This window comes from Polistes fuscatus, unplaced genomic scaffold (assembly GCF_010416935.1).
Source record: "Polistes fuscatus isolate 324 unplaced genomic scaffold, CU_Pfus_HIC Scaffold11, whole genome shotgun sequence".
In the NCBI taxonomy this organism is placed as follows: domain Eukaryota; kingdom Metazoa; phylum Arthropoda; class Insecta; order Hymenoptera; family Vespidae; genus Polistes; species Polistes fuscatus.
The window spans coordinates 6,487,555-6,508,501 of NW_025113009.1; the positions used below are offsets into that span (position 1 = coordinate 6,487,555).

The window sequence follows — 20,947 nt, forward strand, 5'->3', positions numbered from 1 at the left end:
AAATCTACTATTCATTTATTATGATTCTTCCTATTACTTTTTCTTTTATTGTAGTATAACTTATTTTAAATTATAAAATTACTTCATTGCCACGATGATATTAAAAAGCAAACTAATTATTCAAAATCCTATAAGTTGATAGGATAATCAATATCATAAATAATTTACATTAAACTCAGAAACACACCCAACAATATTTACTAATATCTCTTGTTATAGGAATATTATCAATATATTACTTATATTACCAATAATATTAGAGAAGCTAAACAATACATTATAGTTAAAATATTCATTTTGTACATCCTAGTTAATCCAACTCGAACAATTATATGTTACAATAATGAATTCTTTGATGATAAATTGGATTTCATAGAATTGAATGATACATTACATAGAGTTAATATAAATTTTGCTCCTAAATTAAACAAAATAGATTATCAAGTGTTAGTTTATTTGACATTTAAAAAGAGATTAGTTTTGTCTTTTCCAAACTTTTCCTTAACAGCGGTGTACGGTGTGAACAAAATCACATTATCTTCCAATCGCCATCTGAATCCTACAAATGTAATACGAATGGTGACTACTTTGGAGCATCATATGCTGTTAACTCCAGAGAGGTATCAAAGCTGTGGGAAGGATATTACAGAGGTTTCTCAAACCCATAAAAGGAAGAGTAACAAAGATGACAAAGACTTAGTCGCATAGATAATGAGCTAGCTTCTTCTTTCTCAGCATATTTATTCAATATATTAACAGAAAATGAAAGCATTTTCTCATCAGAATTTTATAAAATAATAGAGAGTATGAATTGTATCTATGAAGAAAAAAGAAGCTTTAAGAACAACCAGGATAAGCTTCTTCTCTGACCGTCCGTGTTAATAATTTGATTTTTGCGGTCATATCCTCATTGTATATAGCTTTACACCTTTCAAAATTAACTCTTCGCCTTGTATTTGTAGGTTTCTCAAAGTATCTAGTTAATCTGTACTGTTGAAATATACCTTCACTGCTAAGAATACGATTCATAGTACGTGCTGCCTTTTCAACATCGTTGTTCTTGACAAATATCGTTCTGGCAAGGAATTGTGTATGTCTTCGCAAATTCATCTAAACATAGATAATGTTATTAATATTATTAATTAAATACAATTATTATCTTATTTACTAATATTTCGTTGAGATATAATTAACATATATATTACAAATGTGATTTTGAGGTTAGGTGTAATATTTCTGCCTGACATGTGATGAGACAAATACAGTAATTTATTATTTCAAGAAAAGTAAAAAATAAATGATCGAAATAACTAATAAATAATTAATAAATCTTACTTTTTTAAATGATATTTACGATCGTATTACGCACCAATACACTGCACAATGAACAGTCCAACAAAACTTGCTGCACATGCGTGATCTAACTGCAACGCTCTCTAGTACGTCACTTGTAACTGCACATGCGTCAAGGATTGATATGATTTCAAATTACCATTTAAATTCATATGTCACGCGTTGAAAATAAATATATTATAATGCGATTACAAGACAATTGTTTATCTTTACGAATTAATAGAAATTAATATTAATTATTAGCCGATGACACATGATCGCAACTGAATTGCAAATGACCCAGAAATATCATATTGAGAAGCGTGATAATGAAAAAGTACATTATCAAACAATACAAGACCTGATAAATAATTAAATGAATATCAGAAAAATATTGTTAATATAACAATGTTAAAATTGATAATTAAATGAAATAATTACTTGATGATCTTTCATATTGTATCGAAATCCCCATCGACATATACACAACCACGTACTCAAAGACAATAAAAGTAGGACGGTCGTTGACGGAGACGCGCAAATATAAACGTTAAACATTTTTTAAAAATATTCTTATGGATTATTATTATAGTATTGATCTGATTTTATTATCTCTGTCCATACAATAAATTATATGATCCTTTCCATCATTTATCTTTTTTATTTTATTTATATGAAAATGAAAGTAGAAATTTGCAAAATCTTACTACGATTGAATCTCCATTAAATTGTAAAGAATTCATAATTCTTAAAATGTAATTACAATTATGGAACGAATGTATCTATATTTTATCCATCGTTTATAAATTTGTTCCTTTTACTTTCATGATGTATTTAAAATGATATGATCAAAGTAACTGTGGAATGAATTTTTATAGCATTTGAATAGTACACAGAATTTTGATGACTAACCTTATTCGTAGAACAGATGAAATACGTCATTTTTGACGTTTTTTTATTTCTAACGGGTGCACGATGTAAAATTAAATAATTAAGGTGTTAGTTTAGGGCCAAGTTTGGACTAAGGATTGGTAGATTTCTGCATAACTTGACCAAATAGAGATTTATCGTAATACGTAGTAATGTTTATTAATCACTATTGATAATCTTGGCTTACAAAATATACGGATTAACGTAATTCTTAAGCGATAAAGTAATGACATGTTCGTTAAATCACTACAAGTACCGATTCTTATTTGTAGCCAGGTATAAATGGCTCGAATAAACGTTTACATGATAAGTAACGTTCACAACGATTATTCGTATCACGTCGAATCATTTTCATCACGTTTATCATCGTGTTAATTATTAGTAATTAACTGTTCCATCTTACATTTGAGAACACAGCTTGCAAACACAGTCATCGTTCCATTAAATGCATTTATTAAATACTCCGAAGTTCTGACAACGCGTATTACCTTTGTTTTTTCTTTAATTATTATTCAAACTCTTCTTTTTGGTTTTACTTTCTTTCCTTTCCATAAAAATCATTTTATCCTCTCGAGCGAATACAAAAACGTGACTAATTATTCAATAATTTAGCGATCGAATTCATACATTTTACGACAATGAAACATAGGATAAAATTTCCCCTTTGAAAATTCGCGACGAGATATTGTTTTTAACTTAACGACGTGTTCAAGTTTATGCGTTCGATCTTATAATCTTACAATTAATTATTAATTATTTTAAATTTAATGTCATTCTTTTTTCGTTACATCTACTAATTGTTAATGCAATGAGTAATGCATTCTTGCTCTCCTTTCTACTTTATTTTATTTTAGTGATAACAGAAAAAGAAGAAAAGAAAAGAAGGAAAAAAGAAATTTCCAAAGGATCGCTAGCAATCTTCTGACAAACTTTCTTCTGTCTCTCTTTCTGTCCTAATCTTTCGTAAATCTCATTCTTATTATTTACAATTTTCGGTATGTATCATGATGTTCTACAGGAAATCTCTCTCATTCTTTAATGAACAACTTTTTGCTGAACGTTGCTAATCTTTGAAATCTCAATCGAATAATACAATTGCTTCCATAGAGCACCATTATAAAAACCCTTAGAACTACGAGTGTGCGTTGAATGACTTAATATTAATCACGGACTCTAGTGTACAACGAGAAGCCGTCGTGATTTCTTTTGAAAATTGTTCTTTTTTTTTTTTTTTTTTCGATATTATATACTATATAATATATTTATATGTATTATACGTATGCTTTGATGTATGTATTTATGCATGTATATTAATCATTATACGTATTAAGTATAAATATCGTTGATAACTGTTCCAAGTATCGTAAGAGATCATAATTAATTTCGTAATTTAGACACGATTAGTTAGATGATTTTTTTTTATGTTTTCAATCGTTAGAAGACGATACCATTGAAGCTTCTTTCGTGATATGATAAAGTTTGATAAAAAGACGGCTATGATTTTTCCATTTTTAAAGAAGACATTTCGTTATTGGATATATATATATATATATATATATATATATATCGTAATGGCTGAAGTTTTTTACCTTTTTATTTCTTATTTTTTTCATTAGAATTATGATAATAGAGATAGTTTTAATATATTAATCGACGATCAAAAAATTGATTTTTTTTTATTTGACAATTACGTTCGCTCATAAAATTCAACGAATTCTAACGACGATGAATGAGAAGAGATTTATAGGAATTTATTTACACGCTTTTTACCTTGACATTCGTTTTCGATGAATTTTACAAACGTTTCTTATGATAATTCTTTATTTTTTTTTTCCTGTTTTATTTGTTCTTTTGCTTTTTTTTTTCTTTTTTTTTTGATCGAAATCATGCACGATTATCGATAAGTTAGTTCGGAAGAATTCGATCAACGAACAAAAAGTATCGAGCACGTGGATATACATACTTCATAGATATATTTATTAATAACGACAGGATAAAAATTCTTTTTTTTTCCTTCCTTTTTTTGTCCTAAAGTCCGTCTCTCGTTTTAGCGTATTATTTTATATATTATATATATCATATATTTACCTAATAATTTAAATTTGCTATAATCGTGTCGAGTTTTATTTGGATATCAATTAACCCTCTGTACTCGAGTGTTATAATCGATTTGCTGTAATCGTCTCGAATTGTTGGATCGCCCGAGCGAAAAAGGCCTCGAGTGCAAAAGGTTAAATGCAATTTTACGAATGTTTATCGCGTTTTATTTTATAATTTAATGTCTTTTTTTTCTTTTTTATTATCTCGCGACGACGATGGCTTTCTCGTTGCACGCTACCGAAATCCAACTTTTATTTTCTTTTTCTTTTTTTTTTTTCTTTTTTTTTTTTTCTTTTTTTTTTTTCCTTTTTTTTTTCTCTCTAAAGCCTATCATGCCCGAGATATTTTTGGAACAAAACTAAGCGATATCTCGCGATCTCTAATAACGAAAGATCTTCATCTTTCATCCTTTTTATTTTCCTCGACTATGTTTTTTTCAACGATCCATATTCGCTTTCTAAAAAAGCACCTCTAATCGCGACATTTATTTTTTTATCATTCCCTCTCTCTCTCTCTCTCTCTCTCTGTTACTCTTATGATATTACAAAGGACAATAATCGCAACAATAAGCGTGCACTTTTCTCGTATGCTAAATTACAAAAAAACAAAGTCCACCACCTTTGTTCGTTTTCTTATTTTTTTCTTTTTCTTTTTCTTTTTCTTTTTCTTTTTTTTTTTTTGTAGCTCTTTTCTCTTCTTCTCTACGCTGATAAAATTTCCCTAAAATATGTCAGGCACGCTCCTTACAATTTTACGAATTTACATTACATTCGAAAATAATTGCTTCTTATTTTAATTTACCTCCGTCCGCAACGTATCCGCAAAAATCGTGCGAAACTTATTACGAAAAGTTTCTTTTCCATATATTATTTATCTCCCTTTCCTCTTCACTTCTCCGACTTCTCTCTTTTTCTCTCTTTTATGGAAGGAAGAAAACCACAGCAAATACGACCTCGATTTTGAGAAAAATGCAAGTAGCGTTTGTGTGAATATATGCGCATTTATATATGTATGTATGTACGTATTTTTACGTAATATATAGATATATATATATATATATATTATAATTATTTCTCCCTTTGAAATTGTGAGCACTAATGGTAATGAAAAAATATTTCTCCGCGTTGGTGACTCAATGGATATGTTTCCTTTAAAATTCCTCTGCACGTTCGTACATATTTAGCATATAATTATTACTCTCTCTTTCTCTCTCTCTTACTCTCTTTATTTTTTTTTTCTTTCTACAGTCTGCATTTTATACCAGGAGCGAGGTTATTTTACCAAAAAACTTTTGATTGAAATTATAGAGAGAACGGTGCGACGAATTGATTACAAAACTAGAACTTTTTTTTTTCTTCTTCTAGCGCAAGATGTATTAGAATAATATATCGATAATACTCGTCGCTTTTCCGTTAAATTCTCATTGAAATTTTGCTTTCTTTCATCTTCCTCCTAACTATCTCTTCTTTTTTTTCGACAATGAATATTCTCGTAACTACGAGAATAGCTCGAAGCAAAAAGATGAATTACAAAGGACGTTATACGTTCTATGATATGAAGAAGCATTCGCAAATAGAGTTAGATTTTTATCTAGTGTCTCTAAACGCTCCTCTTTCTTTCTTTTTTTTTTTTTATTAACCTTTTTCTTAATGCATTCTACGATAAGAATTAAAACTTATGATCTAAGAGTTTTTCTTTCTCTCTCTCTCTCTCTCTCTCTCTCTCTCTCTCTCTCTCTCTCGCTCTCTCTTTCTTTCTTTCGTTCTTTCTATACATTTAAACATCGATTTATGTTTCATATAATATGAAGCACATTAAACAATACGAATATCGTCTCGGTATGTTTCACTGTTGTGGGTTCGTTAATCTAGCGTGAATGAAATACAATCTCATTTGTCATTTTCCATTTCATTTCACACTGTTAATTATCCTATCGTCGTAAAATTGTCAACAACGTCAAAGTTCAATTATCGATCATTCGCTGTGATCTATACGTCTCGATTTATCTAATATTTCTCTAATAGAAGAGGACGTCGAAAATTGGGATCGTAGAATCGGCGAGAAAAATGTCCTAAATTCGAAAATCGAAATTTCATTGACGTCGCAAATATTGCATCATTTACTAGGGTGAACAAAATTTCTTTTGTCTACGATCTCTTTACGTTCATCTCTTTTTTTCTTCCTTTCGTTCGTCTAATCTCCTAAACTAGTATCTAATCTCTTTCTTTCTTTCTTATCCTTTGTTTTCTTTCTAAAATGTTATGTGACGTCTCTAAAAAAATGATCGCAGCGTGACGAAAGGAAATGAGTTTGATCAAATAATTAGCGCAACTACTGCTATTGAAATTTGTTTTGCAAATTTGAAGAACTTGTGCGCTTCCAATAAACGGATAGCATTAAATTCAACTTCGAACGATGCGTACTATAAGTAACGAAGATATTATCGACCACTTCGAGATAAGCGCGTCGATTTTAGAGCCATTATTACGTTCGTCTATTCGGACGTACTTAGATATATATGTATAGGGTGAACTATTTAAATAGGAACGTAGAAAGATCTTTTATTTATTTATGAACGAGGAAGAAAGATCCTTAGAGTGGAAAAAGTGATCAACGTAAAGGAAATATTGCATTTTAAAAACTTTATGTAAATTTCCCTTTGAGAGATACGAATATTTTTGACTACAATCATTAAAAAAAAAAAAAAAAAAAGAAAAAGAAAAAGAAAAAAATGCTTACGAAAGTTAATTAATTCCTATTGAAAATCTTTCACCCTGCATATTATCACATACCTATTCTCTTTAGCTTAATTTCCCATTCGTCGCAATTATTATTTATATCCCTGTATATTCCAAAGGCTATACATTTTTTAACTCGCAAATTCGAGCTAAGCAAGGATTACCGTCCGTCGAGTTCGAGTTAGAATTTCGAATTCGTTCGCCATTTAACATCAACAACCGTACAACCGAGCTAATCTTTTCGCGTTTATTCTATTTTCTTCTTTTTTTCTTCTTTTTTTTCTTTTTCCTTTTATTTTTTTTTGTTCTTTTTCTAAAGTTTATCTTGCCTTTTAAAAAATCAGCTTAAAAGCTAGAAAAGATTGTATCAGCCGAAGCTCCGTTTAACCATTTTTTTTCTTTTCTTCTTTTTTAACAATATAATTATTCGCAGGAACTTGATAAAGTAAGGTGTTGTTGTAATCACTAAAGCGAGAACGCTTTTTTTCCTTTGCATTTTCTAAACTATTATACTATTTAATGTATCCTTTTGTCATTAATCGTTAATTTAAAAGCACGATGAAGGCGAAATCCGTGTCTTTCGAGAAAACAACAAATTATGCGAATAATGAATTCAACGATATTAGCTACTAGGCACGTGACACATCAACGACAACGATATACGTTTCACTCATATTTTCATTCGAATTACACATTCTCACTTGCTTTACGCGAAATTAGAAGATCGATCGCGCGTATTAAACTAAACAAATTTGATTATCGTTAGATGACATTTTTAGCGAAAGTAAGAGTTTGCCAAACGATCGCTTACACTGGGGGCGGCGGGGGCGGGGGGGGGAGTGAAAGTAAAGGTCCGATCGTCGCGGCATATCACGAGATACACTATTTATACGTATATATATATATATATATATATTTTTTTTTTTCCTCTTGTTTTTTTGTTCCTTAAATCTTCTTCATCTTCTCCTTCATCTTCGTCTTTTTATTCTTCATCATCATCATCTTTAATAAGGGCAGTTGCTCAGACTTATATCTTGACGGGATTGTAACGTGGATTATTCCGAGTACGAAAGATTTCATTAAACCCTTCGTGTAACGACGACGTTATTTTTCTTTTTCCTTGCATGATCGATAGATTTTGTTGTTTTGTATTTTTCGATGCACAAAGGGTTCCCTACGAATTGACTTTGGCGTAGACGAAATTGAACGGAATAACGAAGTTAGTTTTTTTCTCGATAAAATTACATACTTTCTTCTTCTTTTTTTTCTTTTCTTTTTTTTTTTTTTTTTTTTTTTTTTATAAGAGAGGAACGACACAAAATTCAACGTTATCTCGACGAATGAACGAACGATAAGAACAATAACAATAATAATAATAATAAATATCTAATAAGAGTGAGAAAAAATGAGATATTCTTCTTCTTCGTGTTATTATCAATCAAATAATACGTGTAATATAATATACATACGTATTTTCGCACGCACGCGTTTAACGATCCTTAAAAAACAGAAAAAACACGTTTCTCGGTTGTTTGTGGAAAGAAACGTGCGAACCCCATTAGAAAAATTACAATACGAGAAATATATACTTACATCGCTATGTCTCGGTTTATTAAATGATTATGTTGTTATTCATGTTTTCTCTCGCGTATAGTAGTGTGTATATATATTATTTATATGTATGTATATATGTATATGTATTTATGTTATAACTCATCTCGCTCAATGTTTTTTTCTTTACCTTTTTTAATGCATCGTCACTTTTTAAGATGTTCGATTTAAATGCATGATGTTGATTGCAAGATGCATTGCAATGTATGCAACATTGAATACATTCTTCTTCTTCTTCTTCGTTTTTTTTTTGTTTGGATATCAATTATTTTTGTTGGAACACAAAGAGTGGACCGCAACTTGAACAACGTACGACGAAGGGAAGGCAACCCCTTTGATTGGTCGAATTAGCACGTTACTTTCTTCATTTTTGTTTCTGTATAGAGAAATTTCAGTCGTGAATATTCACGTTCGAACGACGACGATTTTTTAAGTCGAGATTTTCTAATTTATTTATAATATATATATATATATATATTAATTTTCCAATCAATTCGTCTTCGATCTTTTTTGAAGGAAGAAAAAAACGTAGTATTCTTTGATCTCGAATTTATCTCGTTAGATCATCAACGTAACGTTTCTCTAATCGAACCATCCTACGTCGATCTATTAGATTTTCAATCGATTTAGAAACACAAACTTGCCAATTTCAGTTGACTACGTGCTTTGATCGATTCTATTTTTACCTCTGAATAAATCATTCTAAATAGATGATTATTTTGAAATAACAGCTGCTTGAATTTACGATTTAACGATGAATTGTTTATGATTTCAAATGCTAGCAAGTGATTTATTTATGCAGTTTATATTCAATTATTCGCGTTATTTTATAAACTATAGTAATTATAATTATTTCGGCTTAGGCCTCGTTTGTTTATTATCGTTATTATTAACATAATATTATAAAATTTCTTACTCGATCTTGTTTAACTTACAATTAACTAATTAAATTTATCTTCATTATTCCTCAATCATTTAAATTGAAATTGTTTGTTGATCTAATTGAGTTTCGTTGGAATGATATCATACAATTTCAAAGTTATATCAATCCAGAACTAATAATGATCAAATTTCGAAACTTTCCTAACAAACGAATTTATTCATATCCAGCCGCGTGAAAAATACAAAGTTTTGAATGAAATAATAATTTCGTGAATATTGTATTCTCTGGTGTAGAAGGATTCGATTTGTATACCAATGAGAATACGAATCTGTCGACAATAAATCGATATCTCAGAAACATACGTTTTTCCTCGTTGGACCCAAAACCATAATAATAATAATAATAATCAAGTAAAACGCCAATCGGTCGTAAGTGAAAGTAGTGTTACAAGTTAGATGCGTTATACTAAACGAGAAAATGAATGAATAACAAATTATTAGATGATCGAAGATTGTAATGTTTAAATGTTAAATGAATTCTCTTCCTGTGTGCTTCGTCGTCGTTGTCGTAATTTTATTTTCTCTTGTTTTTTTTTTTTTAATCCTATTCCTCTGATCACGGAAATCGGACGATTTCCAAATTTGCTTTGATAAGCTTCGAAACTTTCTTTCAAACGAGACTGTGCTCGCGTGAGTCAAAACGATGAGTGTAAAGAATGGAGGAGTTCGTTCCTGGTGATGTAGATGAGGATGGTGTGTTCGAGCACGTTGGCGATGAAGGCATTGCCTTCTTCGAGGCTGACAATACCTAGGTACTTCGAATTTGTTTCGAACTCGTTTTGTTGTTTTCCAAACTTGAGGCCGGCCTTCCTACGAGGTCCTCCAATTCGTCAGGTGTCAGAACAGTGAAATCTCTGATAGCATAATTCATTAAAAATTGTAATAAACAAAATATATTTGTAACAATTATATATATATATAATTATAATATAATATATAATTATAATAAATAATAAATAAATAATTATAATATATATATAATTATAATATAATATATAATTATAATAAATAATAAATAATTATATATAAATATTATAATATTATATATATATTATTATTATTATTTGTTTAATAGGAACTGTAAATTTAACACCTTTAGATACACTTAAGCAACATAACTCATTGTTATTCTTTACGTATATTTTGAATTGCATTGAAACGCAAACCTTTAAATATCTCAATTTAAGGTTAAATGGAGTTAGGCCACTTTCAAAATAAACGGCTCATATGTATAATAATTTGTAACATTTAACGAGATTCACCTGTTTTGAGATAGAAGTTTGTCTATGCTGGTGATACTTCTCTGATGCGTGCCATCCTTCTGAGCAGCCTTTTGTCTTCTGATACAGAGCGCTCGAAGGGGCGCTAAGAAAACACCGACGAGGAGAAGACCGCATCCAGCAGCTATCAACACAGCCGAGTTTTGTGCAGCTTCGGCTCCTGGTGCAAGTTGGACTAAGCCAACAACGAGCACAACGGATCCAAAAAGTAGAGATCCCACGACAACATGGAGAGAATTTACCTGTTAATATTTACGATAAATATTCTATTTAATATACATTTTTCATTTTGATTTTATATCTAAAAATATATACCGTCTTTATACGAATGAAAATCTTATATATCGCACGCGTTAAAGAATTAAAGGGCGACAATTTTTACACGACCCTATCGATTTACTCTTTAAACTTTACAAGGAGTTACAATATAATTGACACCGTCTTCCGAACGTGACAATATATACGATGGTTCGTAAATATCCTCATCGAATTATAATTTACGTAGACGGTGTTCGATTAATACTATTATTAAATCCATTAAATTACAAGTACAAAATTCGATATTTCTATTTGAAAGGGAGAAGAATAAATCTTGTAATTCTTTGTTTCTCAAGGGATCAATTTCGTTGTGCGAACCGAGGAACGTTTTATAGCTGTCTCGATAGGGTAGCTCTTTGTCGCGTTTCTCGCTCGGTTGCACCTCCAGCATCGAGTTTCTCCTTCGACTTTTCGTTATCGAGTACCAAGGTCAAGGTCATTGAATTTTATCCAAAATATAGATCGCCAATGTGAACAGGCCTCAAACTCGTTGAACATCGCGTGCGAGAGCTAGTTTAAATTTATACTTAATCGGCATTTTCCTATCAGAAGCGTTAAGCCACTTATAATTAGAGATTAATTATATTTGTCTCAATGAAAAATAATCATTTAACGTTGGCACAAATAATAAGTACAATTTAATCGAATTATTTCCGATGAGTAATTACGAACGATTGCAAAATAAGTGAGACAGAAAGAGACGAAGAGATATTAATCTATTAAAAAATTTCATTTTAAATGTCGATTATACTCTTCCATCAAACGAAATGAAAAAGTTCTTAATAAAAAAAAAAAAACTCGATACACGTTGAAATTACGAGAGATTTTTCCGTTCTTCTTCTCTCAACGCCTACGAGGATCGAATGACGTCACAAATATCTTCCTTCCCTCCCTATAACCCCTACGTCAATAATTTAAAATTACTATAACGTAGTAATCGAATATCGATCGACTCACCGTGATGCTTTTTTTAAATTTTTAATACAAAAACTGCATTTTATAAGATGTAAATGTTTCAGACGCGTGTTGTAAATAATGAATTATTTATGCTTGCAGATGGGAGGGGATAAAACAAAAAATAACTTTTCCTCACATTATAAAATACTATAAAAGGAACATATCAATTTAAAATTAAAAGAAAACAAAATAGTAATTAGTTTATTTTTCAATATTTTAATAATACTTAAAACAAAGATATATAACCATTGTTAAGCATTCTAAGAGTTATTATTATCGAAAGAGTTTTATTGGCTTTAATTAAATTTTTATAGAATATTTACATTTAATTTCAATTGTTTAACTATGTTTGATTTAATAAAGTTTATTATTCCCTATTATTACGAAAAGCTTATGAGTTTCACATGCGTGGTTGAAGAATAAATTGAAATACTAACGGATGATACTTTTTAATGTACCGGAGTATATTAAAGGAAAAGAGATTCTTGTTATTTACCTTTCCACAAAAATAATATTCTGGTGGTTCTTTGTCAGCAAACGCTAAGACTGCTTCGCTTTCTGCCAATGGGCTTCCTGGTTGGCTATTTCCTATTCTCGTCCCCTTTTCTTGATAATAAGTTTTGTGGAAGACCTTTACCGATGGAACTGGTAATGCCGTGATCATCCTGTAAACACGATTATTATTATTACAATACGGTTAGCTATATTCCCTATTTACATTCTCAGAAAGAGAGAGAATGAGAGAGAGAGAGAGAGAGAAAGGGAGAGTAATTTAACGAGAATAAACGTCAACAAAACCAATGTGAGTGACAACTATCAAATAATACTGCATTTGTGTATTGACGTATCCCAAAATAGCTCTTATTATTCTGATTCATAGAAAAGGAAAACAAAAATATCTAATGATTGAAACTAACAATTTGAAATCATTCGTTTGAATTGATTTTCTTGAAAGAAATTTCGAGAGACGTATCTTGTTTTTATTTATTTTTATCGGATAATAATAGACGGGGACGATAGAAGGGGGATAAAGAAAGATTAAATGGTCAGTGATTGATTTAAACGTAAGTTTGAAATTTGAATTAGAAAGGAATATAGTATGTTCGTATTTCAATTTGTAATATATAGCACGAAATAATAGAACCTCCGACCGAGGTGTAAATCATCCAGGGTTATCGAAGAGCTGCACGCTCGACGTGGAAAGTGGAACAGCTTTAACGGATGCACGGGCAAGTAGGGGGCTTTCCTAAGGAGGGGTGAATCTTTAGTTTCACTCTGATAACTTCGTTTCGCGGTTTATTTTCTAAAATGTTACATATATGTTGTGTTCCGATCGATGTTATTATGTATGAGCTAGACGATAATGTTATCTAATGACTACCATTGTATAAATTCTTTTGGTTCATTAGAGAAAATGTCAACGACAGACATCCTTCCGTGAAACGATTCCATAAAGGTAAAAAAGGAAAACATCTTTCCGATTGAATTAATTTTTATCGTGACACGTGACATCGCAAAAGGTCAAAGAAACATACCTAACCATTTCCTACATAGATGCATACGCATATATGTAAATTTATGTATTCGAGAGATATATTCTTAAAATATTTTTGGAAATCAAAACGTTTTATATTCTCGATTCGAATATCGATAAAATATGATAACGCACACGTGGGCGTTATCATACAGTTTTTATTATATTATTATTTATTCTTTTATTTTATTTTCATTCCATTTGTTCCTACCTTTTTGTACGCTATTTTACAATTGTCATTAGATATCGTATTATTTCTAAAATGAAATTCAACGAGTATACACAATTCATTCGTGCAATAACTACTATCTTTCTCTTTCCCAACGAGATTTCTCTCGTACAACGAATGAATTTAACGAAGCTTAAAAAGAACGAAGTAAATGAAGAGCAATCGTGTTTCCTTGCAACATCTCGAGTGAATAGCTACGAATCTTTCGAGAGATGATTACTTTTTCCGATAATAAATCGAAGCACGGTTCTTTTCTAAGAAAGGAAACGAGTGTTGTATAGATCGAGTTATCAACCTTCTATTCTGGAAGGTGGCAACGGGTCGAGGATATCGAAAAATTACAGTTGGAAGTATCGGTTTTTTTTCCTCTTATCGATTTGAATAGAAAGTGGATTTTCCCTAGACGTGTCCTTGAATTAATTGAGCCATCCTAGTTGCGTCGCAGAATCTTTTTCTCCCTCGTGTCTCCCTTTATCATTTTTTTTTTCCTTTTCTTTCTTTTACTCGTGCATACATATATATACACATTCTTTTATGAAATAGGAAACAAAGGAAAAAGCTCGTCGTTGTCAGGCAAGGGTGCCGGCTGGCTAACAAAGCATTACAAACACGAGACACGTGGATCGGTCTATTATGTCGAGAGTGCAGGCAGCAGGTGTTAGTGTTACTTGTCTAGTTAGAGTACTTGTAACCGGTGTGATATGGGTGGTGTTGGTAGCACTGATGCTTTTGCTAGCTCGTGTTGCTGCTACCGGTTCTGCTGCTGCTGCTGCTGCTGGTGCCACTGGTGGAGGTGGTGGTGGTGGTGGTGGTGGTGTTGGCCTAGATATATTCTCGGGGCCAACGGACGTTGCACCTCGGTTATCGAACAGCCAGGGCACACAAGGGGTGCAGCTGCACTGTCTGAAAACTATCGCTGCGCTCTCGTCCTTCTACCGTTCGCCTCATTCTCATCGATCGTTCTCTTTCCAGTCTCTTAACGAGACCACCTTAACCCCTTCCCCCTTCTTCCCTCTTTCTATCTTTCTTCTTTTCTTGTCTACGTATTTTCTTTTTTTTTCCCCTTTATTTTCGAATCTCAATCTTCCACGAACGATCCTCTCGTATTTTTTGATCGATCGACAAAATATGTTGACCGTATAACACGATCGTTGAAATATCGCATTAAAATTGTACGTACCTATTATTTTAAATTTGGACTAAATAAGGATGTGATTTATTACAGGTTCCACGCATTTACCGCATTAGTTTACACGTCAGATTCACTCAACGTTCTGCATCGCGCGTTGAACTTTTTGAAAGAGATAAATGATATCGTATATTAGACGCAAACATTAATCACACTTTTATATTTTCAGTTTATTTTTACGAATAAGCCATCGCCAGTGGAACGTCGATTAATCGAAGGACTTCTTAAGTATGCGGAGTTGTTATTACCTATGATGTGTCGATCCTCTGGAAAAATAATAACGCAAGAGACTCGTATTTTTTTCTTAAAGCTGCCTGATGATAGACAGGTAGTCTATCGTTCGTTATTTTTTCATCCTTTTAATACATTTTTTTTGTTTTGTTTTCCTTCTTCTTCTTCTTATTATTATTTTTAATAGATTTCCTTCTTTTAATTTGGTATTTAGTGTCGAATCACTTATTTTTAGATTATTATTTGTTATTTCAGAAATATACACGATGAGTAAAACGAAAAAGAAAGATAAAGGAATGACGAGTAAACGCTTTATTTCCAATTAACATGCAAATTCTTTACGTATATCTATATATATGCGTCTGTGTTTGCTCGTCACGAGAAATCTAGTTACTGCCATTGTAAGATTCAAGAGCACGATTATAACGCGGACGCGTTAGCCTTGAGTTTAATCCTTTTAATATCTCAAATATATGCATCGATTTTTCGAAATTATAATTACGTGTATATAAAAAAATAATATTATGCAATAATATTCGTAGATAAAATAATTTATGTGGAATATATATTTCTTTATTTCTTTTTTTCTTTTTTTCTTTTTTTTTCTAATTGACTTTCATCTAATTAATTATACTTTTATAACGGAGACCGTAATAATTAAAAAAAAATATTGCGTATTTTATACGACAAAGGAAGAAAGAAAAAAGAAGAAAATAAAATAAGAATAAAAAGCACTGAATACATCTGCGTCATCGAAAATGGTCAAATGCAATTTCGTTTAAACGATACGACGAATTCTTCGTTAGATCTGTTCCATTAAATTTACGTTCGTGGAGGCGTCAGTGATAAACCTTATGTCTCGCGTGTACTTCAATACGTGTACTCAATGATAAATGGTACGCGACGTGGTTATACGTGCAAGCACCATATTTATTTAAGCTTGACGCACGTTTAAGCATTTATATACTTATTTTCGTAGGTACATATATATAATGTGTAGGTGTTATCTACTCACGTTTCATGTAAGTACGAATTACATTCACGTATAGGGCCTATTGTCGTCAGAGAATATCATTGATTAACTCTTGTGATTCTTGTTACCAAATATTCTCCTTATTTTTGTCTCTCTCTCTCTCTTAATAAATTATTCAATAAATTCTTATGCGTTTGAAAAAAAATAAAAATAAAGATAATGTTTAAAAAAATAGAAACCCATAAAATATTATCTATCCTCTAGTTAAAGACATTTACTTCAGTTATTATTTAAAAGTACTAATTTGTTAGATATAAGATATTTCAAGTTTTTCTCTAACAATGTGAGAATCCTCCAAGATACTCTCTTTCTCTGTTCTTCTTTTCTAGATTACTAGCAAATTCCATCAAATATACCATGTCCTTCGTTCTATAGATTTTCAACGTTACTGATTTTCGATTCACACTAAAACGAGGTTTGTAAGGAGTCGGTTACGTGTACGTCGTCTCAACGACAACGACAACGAAACGACAGCGACGACGACGACGACGAAGAGGTAACCTTTATTGCACGGAAAGGCGTAAAGTGGGACAGTGGCCTGGTTCCCGGTGTCATGGCTGCAGCTGCATGTGCACCACCAAACGCAGAAAGAGAGAAAGAGAGAGTAGAGTAGTTGAATAGTAGTAGTAGTATAGTAGAGGCCGACTATAGACACACCACAAGGTACAACCAGTTCGCTGCTCCCTAAGCTTTGGATTTCAGCCAAGCAAGCTTTTAGAGTCCGAGAAAGTACGGAGAAAAAAGAGACTGGATTAGAGCTCCTACTTCATATTAAAAACGTGCCCCTCTTTTCTTTTTTCTTTCTTTTTTTTCTTTTTTTTACCTACTACGTAAACACGTACATATGTACTTACGAAGGTATCTTTCTTTTTTCTTTTTTTTTTTCTTTTTTTTTCAGTTATTACTACTCGTGAGTTCGCGAAAAATTAACAAACTAGAGTGAGTGACATTCGAATAGTCCGACACGGCTTATTATCTTTCAAAAGAATCTCTAACTTTTTGTATGCACTCTGCCTTTCGGCTAGTCGAGTATTCGTCGAATGAATGACGCGAGAATGAATTCAAAGAAAGAAAAAGGCAAGAATAATTGGTAAGTTAAATAGCTACGCGAAATAATCGTCTCTGGAAGAAGTATTTCAATGTAATTCTAAGAAAGCATAATTTGACTTTACTAGTAGCTCGAATAATTTAACGTTGACCTGTCTCTCTCTCTCTTCCTACGCGAAATAAGAGATTTTGATGAACGATAAGAAATGCGTAATACAATAGGAATTTAAAATCTGCGTGCGAGTTAACGACCCAAAACGTTACCGCGAAAATCATCTCTTACGAAATTTCCTAGTAAGCCCAATTAAAGTCCCTATCGAAGGTGCAGTCTCAAAGATAAAAGTAAATGGCCCGGGGTATTATTTATGCAAATACGTGAGCTCGCATGGCGCATGCAAGTCGACTTTTATCGGAGGCAACACGACATCAAGGTGGTTCACCTTTTCGCCGGGAAGATGCCAAGCTGCATCCTTGGCTCTTTCGTGTTCAACGTGGAAATAATAAATCAGTGGGAACATCGTGGAAGGATCCATTCCGTGGAATCTCATTTTCGTTTAATTCTTTTCCGCGTTGCGTTGTATTTTTCCAATATTCAAAAGTATAAATGAAAATTTATCATGGTTTTTCGGATGATGATTCTTAACCTAAAACGAAGACCTATTTATCGACCAGTTGGAAATACCAGAGCACACTCGAAAAGGGAGCAACGACGATTTATGGAAACGTCTTCGCTCCAAAGCTTCCCCTACGTACGTTGACTCACAGTTGGCGTTCCTATTAAATGCGATTGCGACTTTGACTTGGCTGTCTTCCAGAGACGTCCGTCCACCTATATTGGACGAGATGAATTTACTAATCGGGGTCGCTGCACCCCATACTATACCTATGTCATAACTAATAATCTCCTCTATCACGATCTAGCTGAAAGCTTTTCAACTTTCATCTCGTCTCATCAAAATTCGTTGTATAATGGAACGAACCAGGATTACTATGACATCTCTAATACAATGTACTGTACTAGTAACAATGCCATTATCAAAATATCAAACTAAATTTATGTAATTGAATGTTATTATTTTACATTTGATCTATGGGACATTGCGATGCACGTGATGAGAACAAAAGTTCCTCAACCGGTTCATTAAAACTTTCAGATAAATAGGTCACTGTAGGTCATCCAACAATATCTCGACGAATAAGCGATCAACAACTGGGTCACTCGATCGTCGAGAAAAGATCGGGAAACGATAGGAGATTGAAAAATAAATCTATTGTATTAAACAATCGAGGAATTTGGCATCTACAAATTTACGCAACAACGTGAACACCGATAACGAGAAGGAAGAAAATTCCGAACTATGGGAGGAGTCTTCTTAGAATTATTTTAACGAGATTCGCGTGTCTGCGCGCAGAGATATACAAGGGTTATGCACGCGAGCGACCATAGCGATCGTTTGCTACAATTTCTAGCAACGAGTGGGTAGATAGAATAAACAAAATAAAACATTAACCATCGATATTTTGATCTCTCTTCGTTCGTAACATTTGACAAGCAACTTTAAAGGTTTCTTATTTACATTTCGATTTGACAGCTGACACACAATCCAACTACGCGAAAAAATCTCGCGAGAAGCGTGATCATTCTTCATTTTCTAAATGAAAACTACAACTAATTATTATTTCAAATGTTACTTACTTTGATGTGCAAGAGCTTATCTCTACGTTGTGATTCCTTTTGAAAATTGCGCGCTTAACCAAAAAAAGGTGGTGTCTAAAAGTTCGACGATACTCGCATCGGACACTCCTTAATCTTCTCTTATAATATTTTCTTCTTCTTCTTCTTCTTTGTTAACTTTGTGATCTTCTTTTCTCCGTGTTTAAAGGCAAAATTGTAAGACGAGAGGATGTTACGGAGAAATCTTTGTCCAGCGCGCGACCGTTTTAACGGAGTGGTGGTCCCGCGAATACTGAGCCTTCGAGGTTTGCGTCCTGGTCGATAAGCCACCCTTCCTACCACCCACTTGCATCGTGTCGAAGTTACCATCATACCGAGCTTCACCCGACTCTCCTCCTACTCCCCTATTTTCCCACTCCCACATCACTCTCTCCTTCTTTTTCCTATTTCCTTCCTCCATACACCACTACCACCACATCCAACAACAACACCAATACCATCACTCGTCTTCTCTTCCAGCTAACGGATACACACACCTTTAACCTTTCATCACATACGCGATACAGGCACGTGTACACAGTATTGCGATTGATACTGTCACTGTAAACATTCGTCACATTACTCACGTGGGCTCATGCACCCACACGTGCAAGAAATATAGGTTTATATGGGTTTAAACCTCTTTACAAATTTATAATTATGCTTGGGGCTGAAAATCTTCTGACAAATCAAATAATGTTTTACGTCATTAATATTTATTATCAATTTATTAGGACGATACCATCGAATTATTTGAGATATATATATCTCTCTCTCTCTTTTTTTGTTCTTTCTCTTTCTGTTTCCTGTAAAGAAGATGCAAAGAGAAGGGCCGAAGGGCTAGCAAGGAACAATGCGAACAAAATAAAAGAGAACAAGTTAGGTTCGTGAAAGAACGCTCGACCTCGATCAACCAAGTGGATCGTTCGTGTCACAACCAAAAGCGCCATCCACCCCGAGAAAGGTGAAGAAAATCGAGGGACAATCTCGGGTCATCTGCGATTGCTGACCTTCGACCTCGACGACCGTTAATTGTATCGACTGGCTGGTATATATAGAAGTGTTGCAAAATGATGGTTAACTTCATCAAGAAACTTGATGAAAACAAATACGAAAACAACCGTGTTTACGAGTTCCATGTTTGTTAAACGATGGACAAATTTTTTCTCCCAATATATTTTACATTCATTTTTTTAATTAAAATATCTCTTCGCATTTAGATATTAATTTCAATTTCATAATATTCAAATTCATTGGACATAATCGATAGAATAATCTGAATTTAGAGTCGTTAAAAATTTACTAAATGTAAAATAATTATTCTTAATTTATACGTAGAGATGGGGTAAAACGAAACATTTCTATTTTTTTCATTTGACGAAGATAAGTAAAGAAAATAATAAAAAATAATTTGTAGTCTTCTGTTTTACCATCGCGTAATTAAATCCATAACGACACAGTTGCATTCCCGACCGTAGGCTAGTAATATAATTTTTCTTTCACTAGATAATTTCGTTCCTTTGAAAATGGATGGCGTAAATAGTATACGCGGAAACTTTTGATATATCTATTTCATGTACAAACAAAAAATTCAATTTAACTTGGGTAGAAATGAATTTTTATTACCTTTTAAATGATGTATCGCATAATACGGGGATGCTATTTCAAATTTCCAAGTAGAAGTTGTTGGAATGAAAGGAACGATACTAAAAATTTTATCAATAAAGGTTTTCTAATAGGAATTGAGAAGGATTGCAAGGTT

The 20,947-nt window shown here is 32.4% G+C and overlaps 2 protein-coding genes across 2 annotated transcripts; both read right to left on the reverse strand.

The window, feature by feature from the left end:
• Positions 1-721: 721 nt before the first annotated feature.
• LOC122526530 (28S ribosomal protein S21, mitochondrial) lies at positions 722-1,446 on the reverse strand. The gene is made up of 2 exons (XM_043649991.1): positions 1,336-1,446; positions 722-1,110 (listed from the first exon to the last, which is right to left on the reverse strand). Exon 2 carries the CDS (start codon positions 1,108-1,110, stop codon positions 838-840), a length of 273 nt encoding a protein of 90 aa, XP_043505926.1. The 5' UTR covers positions 1,336-1,446; the 3' UTR covers positions 722-837.
• Positions 1,447-4,777: 3,331 nt separating this feature from the next.
• LOC122526531 lies at positions 4,778-19,531 on the reverse strand. The gene is made up of 4 exons (XM_043649992.1): positions 19,168-19,531; positions 12,705-12,873; positions 10,916-11,175; positions 4,778-10,507 (listed from the first exon to the last, which is right to left on the reverse strand). Exons 2-4 carry the CDS (start codon positions 12,870-12,872, stop codon positions 10,402-10,404), a joined length of 534 nt encoding a protein of 177 aa, XP_043505927.1. The 5' UTR covers position 12,873; positions 19,168-19,531; the 3' UTR covers positions 4,778-10,401.
• Positions 19,532-20,947: the final 1,416 nt, after the last annotated feature.

What these genes read in the sequence shown, in the direction of transcription:
- LOC122526531 (XM_043649992.1), bottom strand. Translation starts at nt 12,872, where the DNA reads ATGATCACGGCATTACCAGTTCCATCGGTAAAGGTCTTCCACAAAACT. An exon ending in AATATTATTTTTGTGGAAAG is followed by an intron (nt 11,176 to 12,704) that starts GTAAATAACAAG and finishes AAATATTAACAG; the next exon opens with GTAAATTCTCTCCATGTTGT. An exon ending in AAACTTCTATCTCAAAACAG is followed by an intron (nt 10,508 to 10,915) that starts GTGAATCTCGTT and finishes TTATGCTATCAG; the next exon opens with AGATTTCACTGTTCTGACAC.
- LOC122526530 (XM_043649991.1), bottom strand. Translation starts at nt 1,110, where the DNA reads ATGAATTTGCGAAGACATACACAATTCCTTGCCAGAACGATATTTGTC.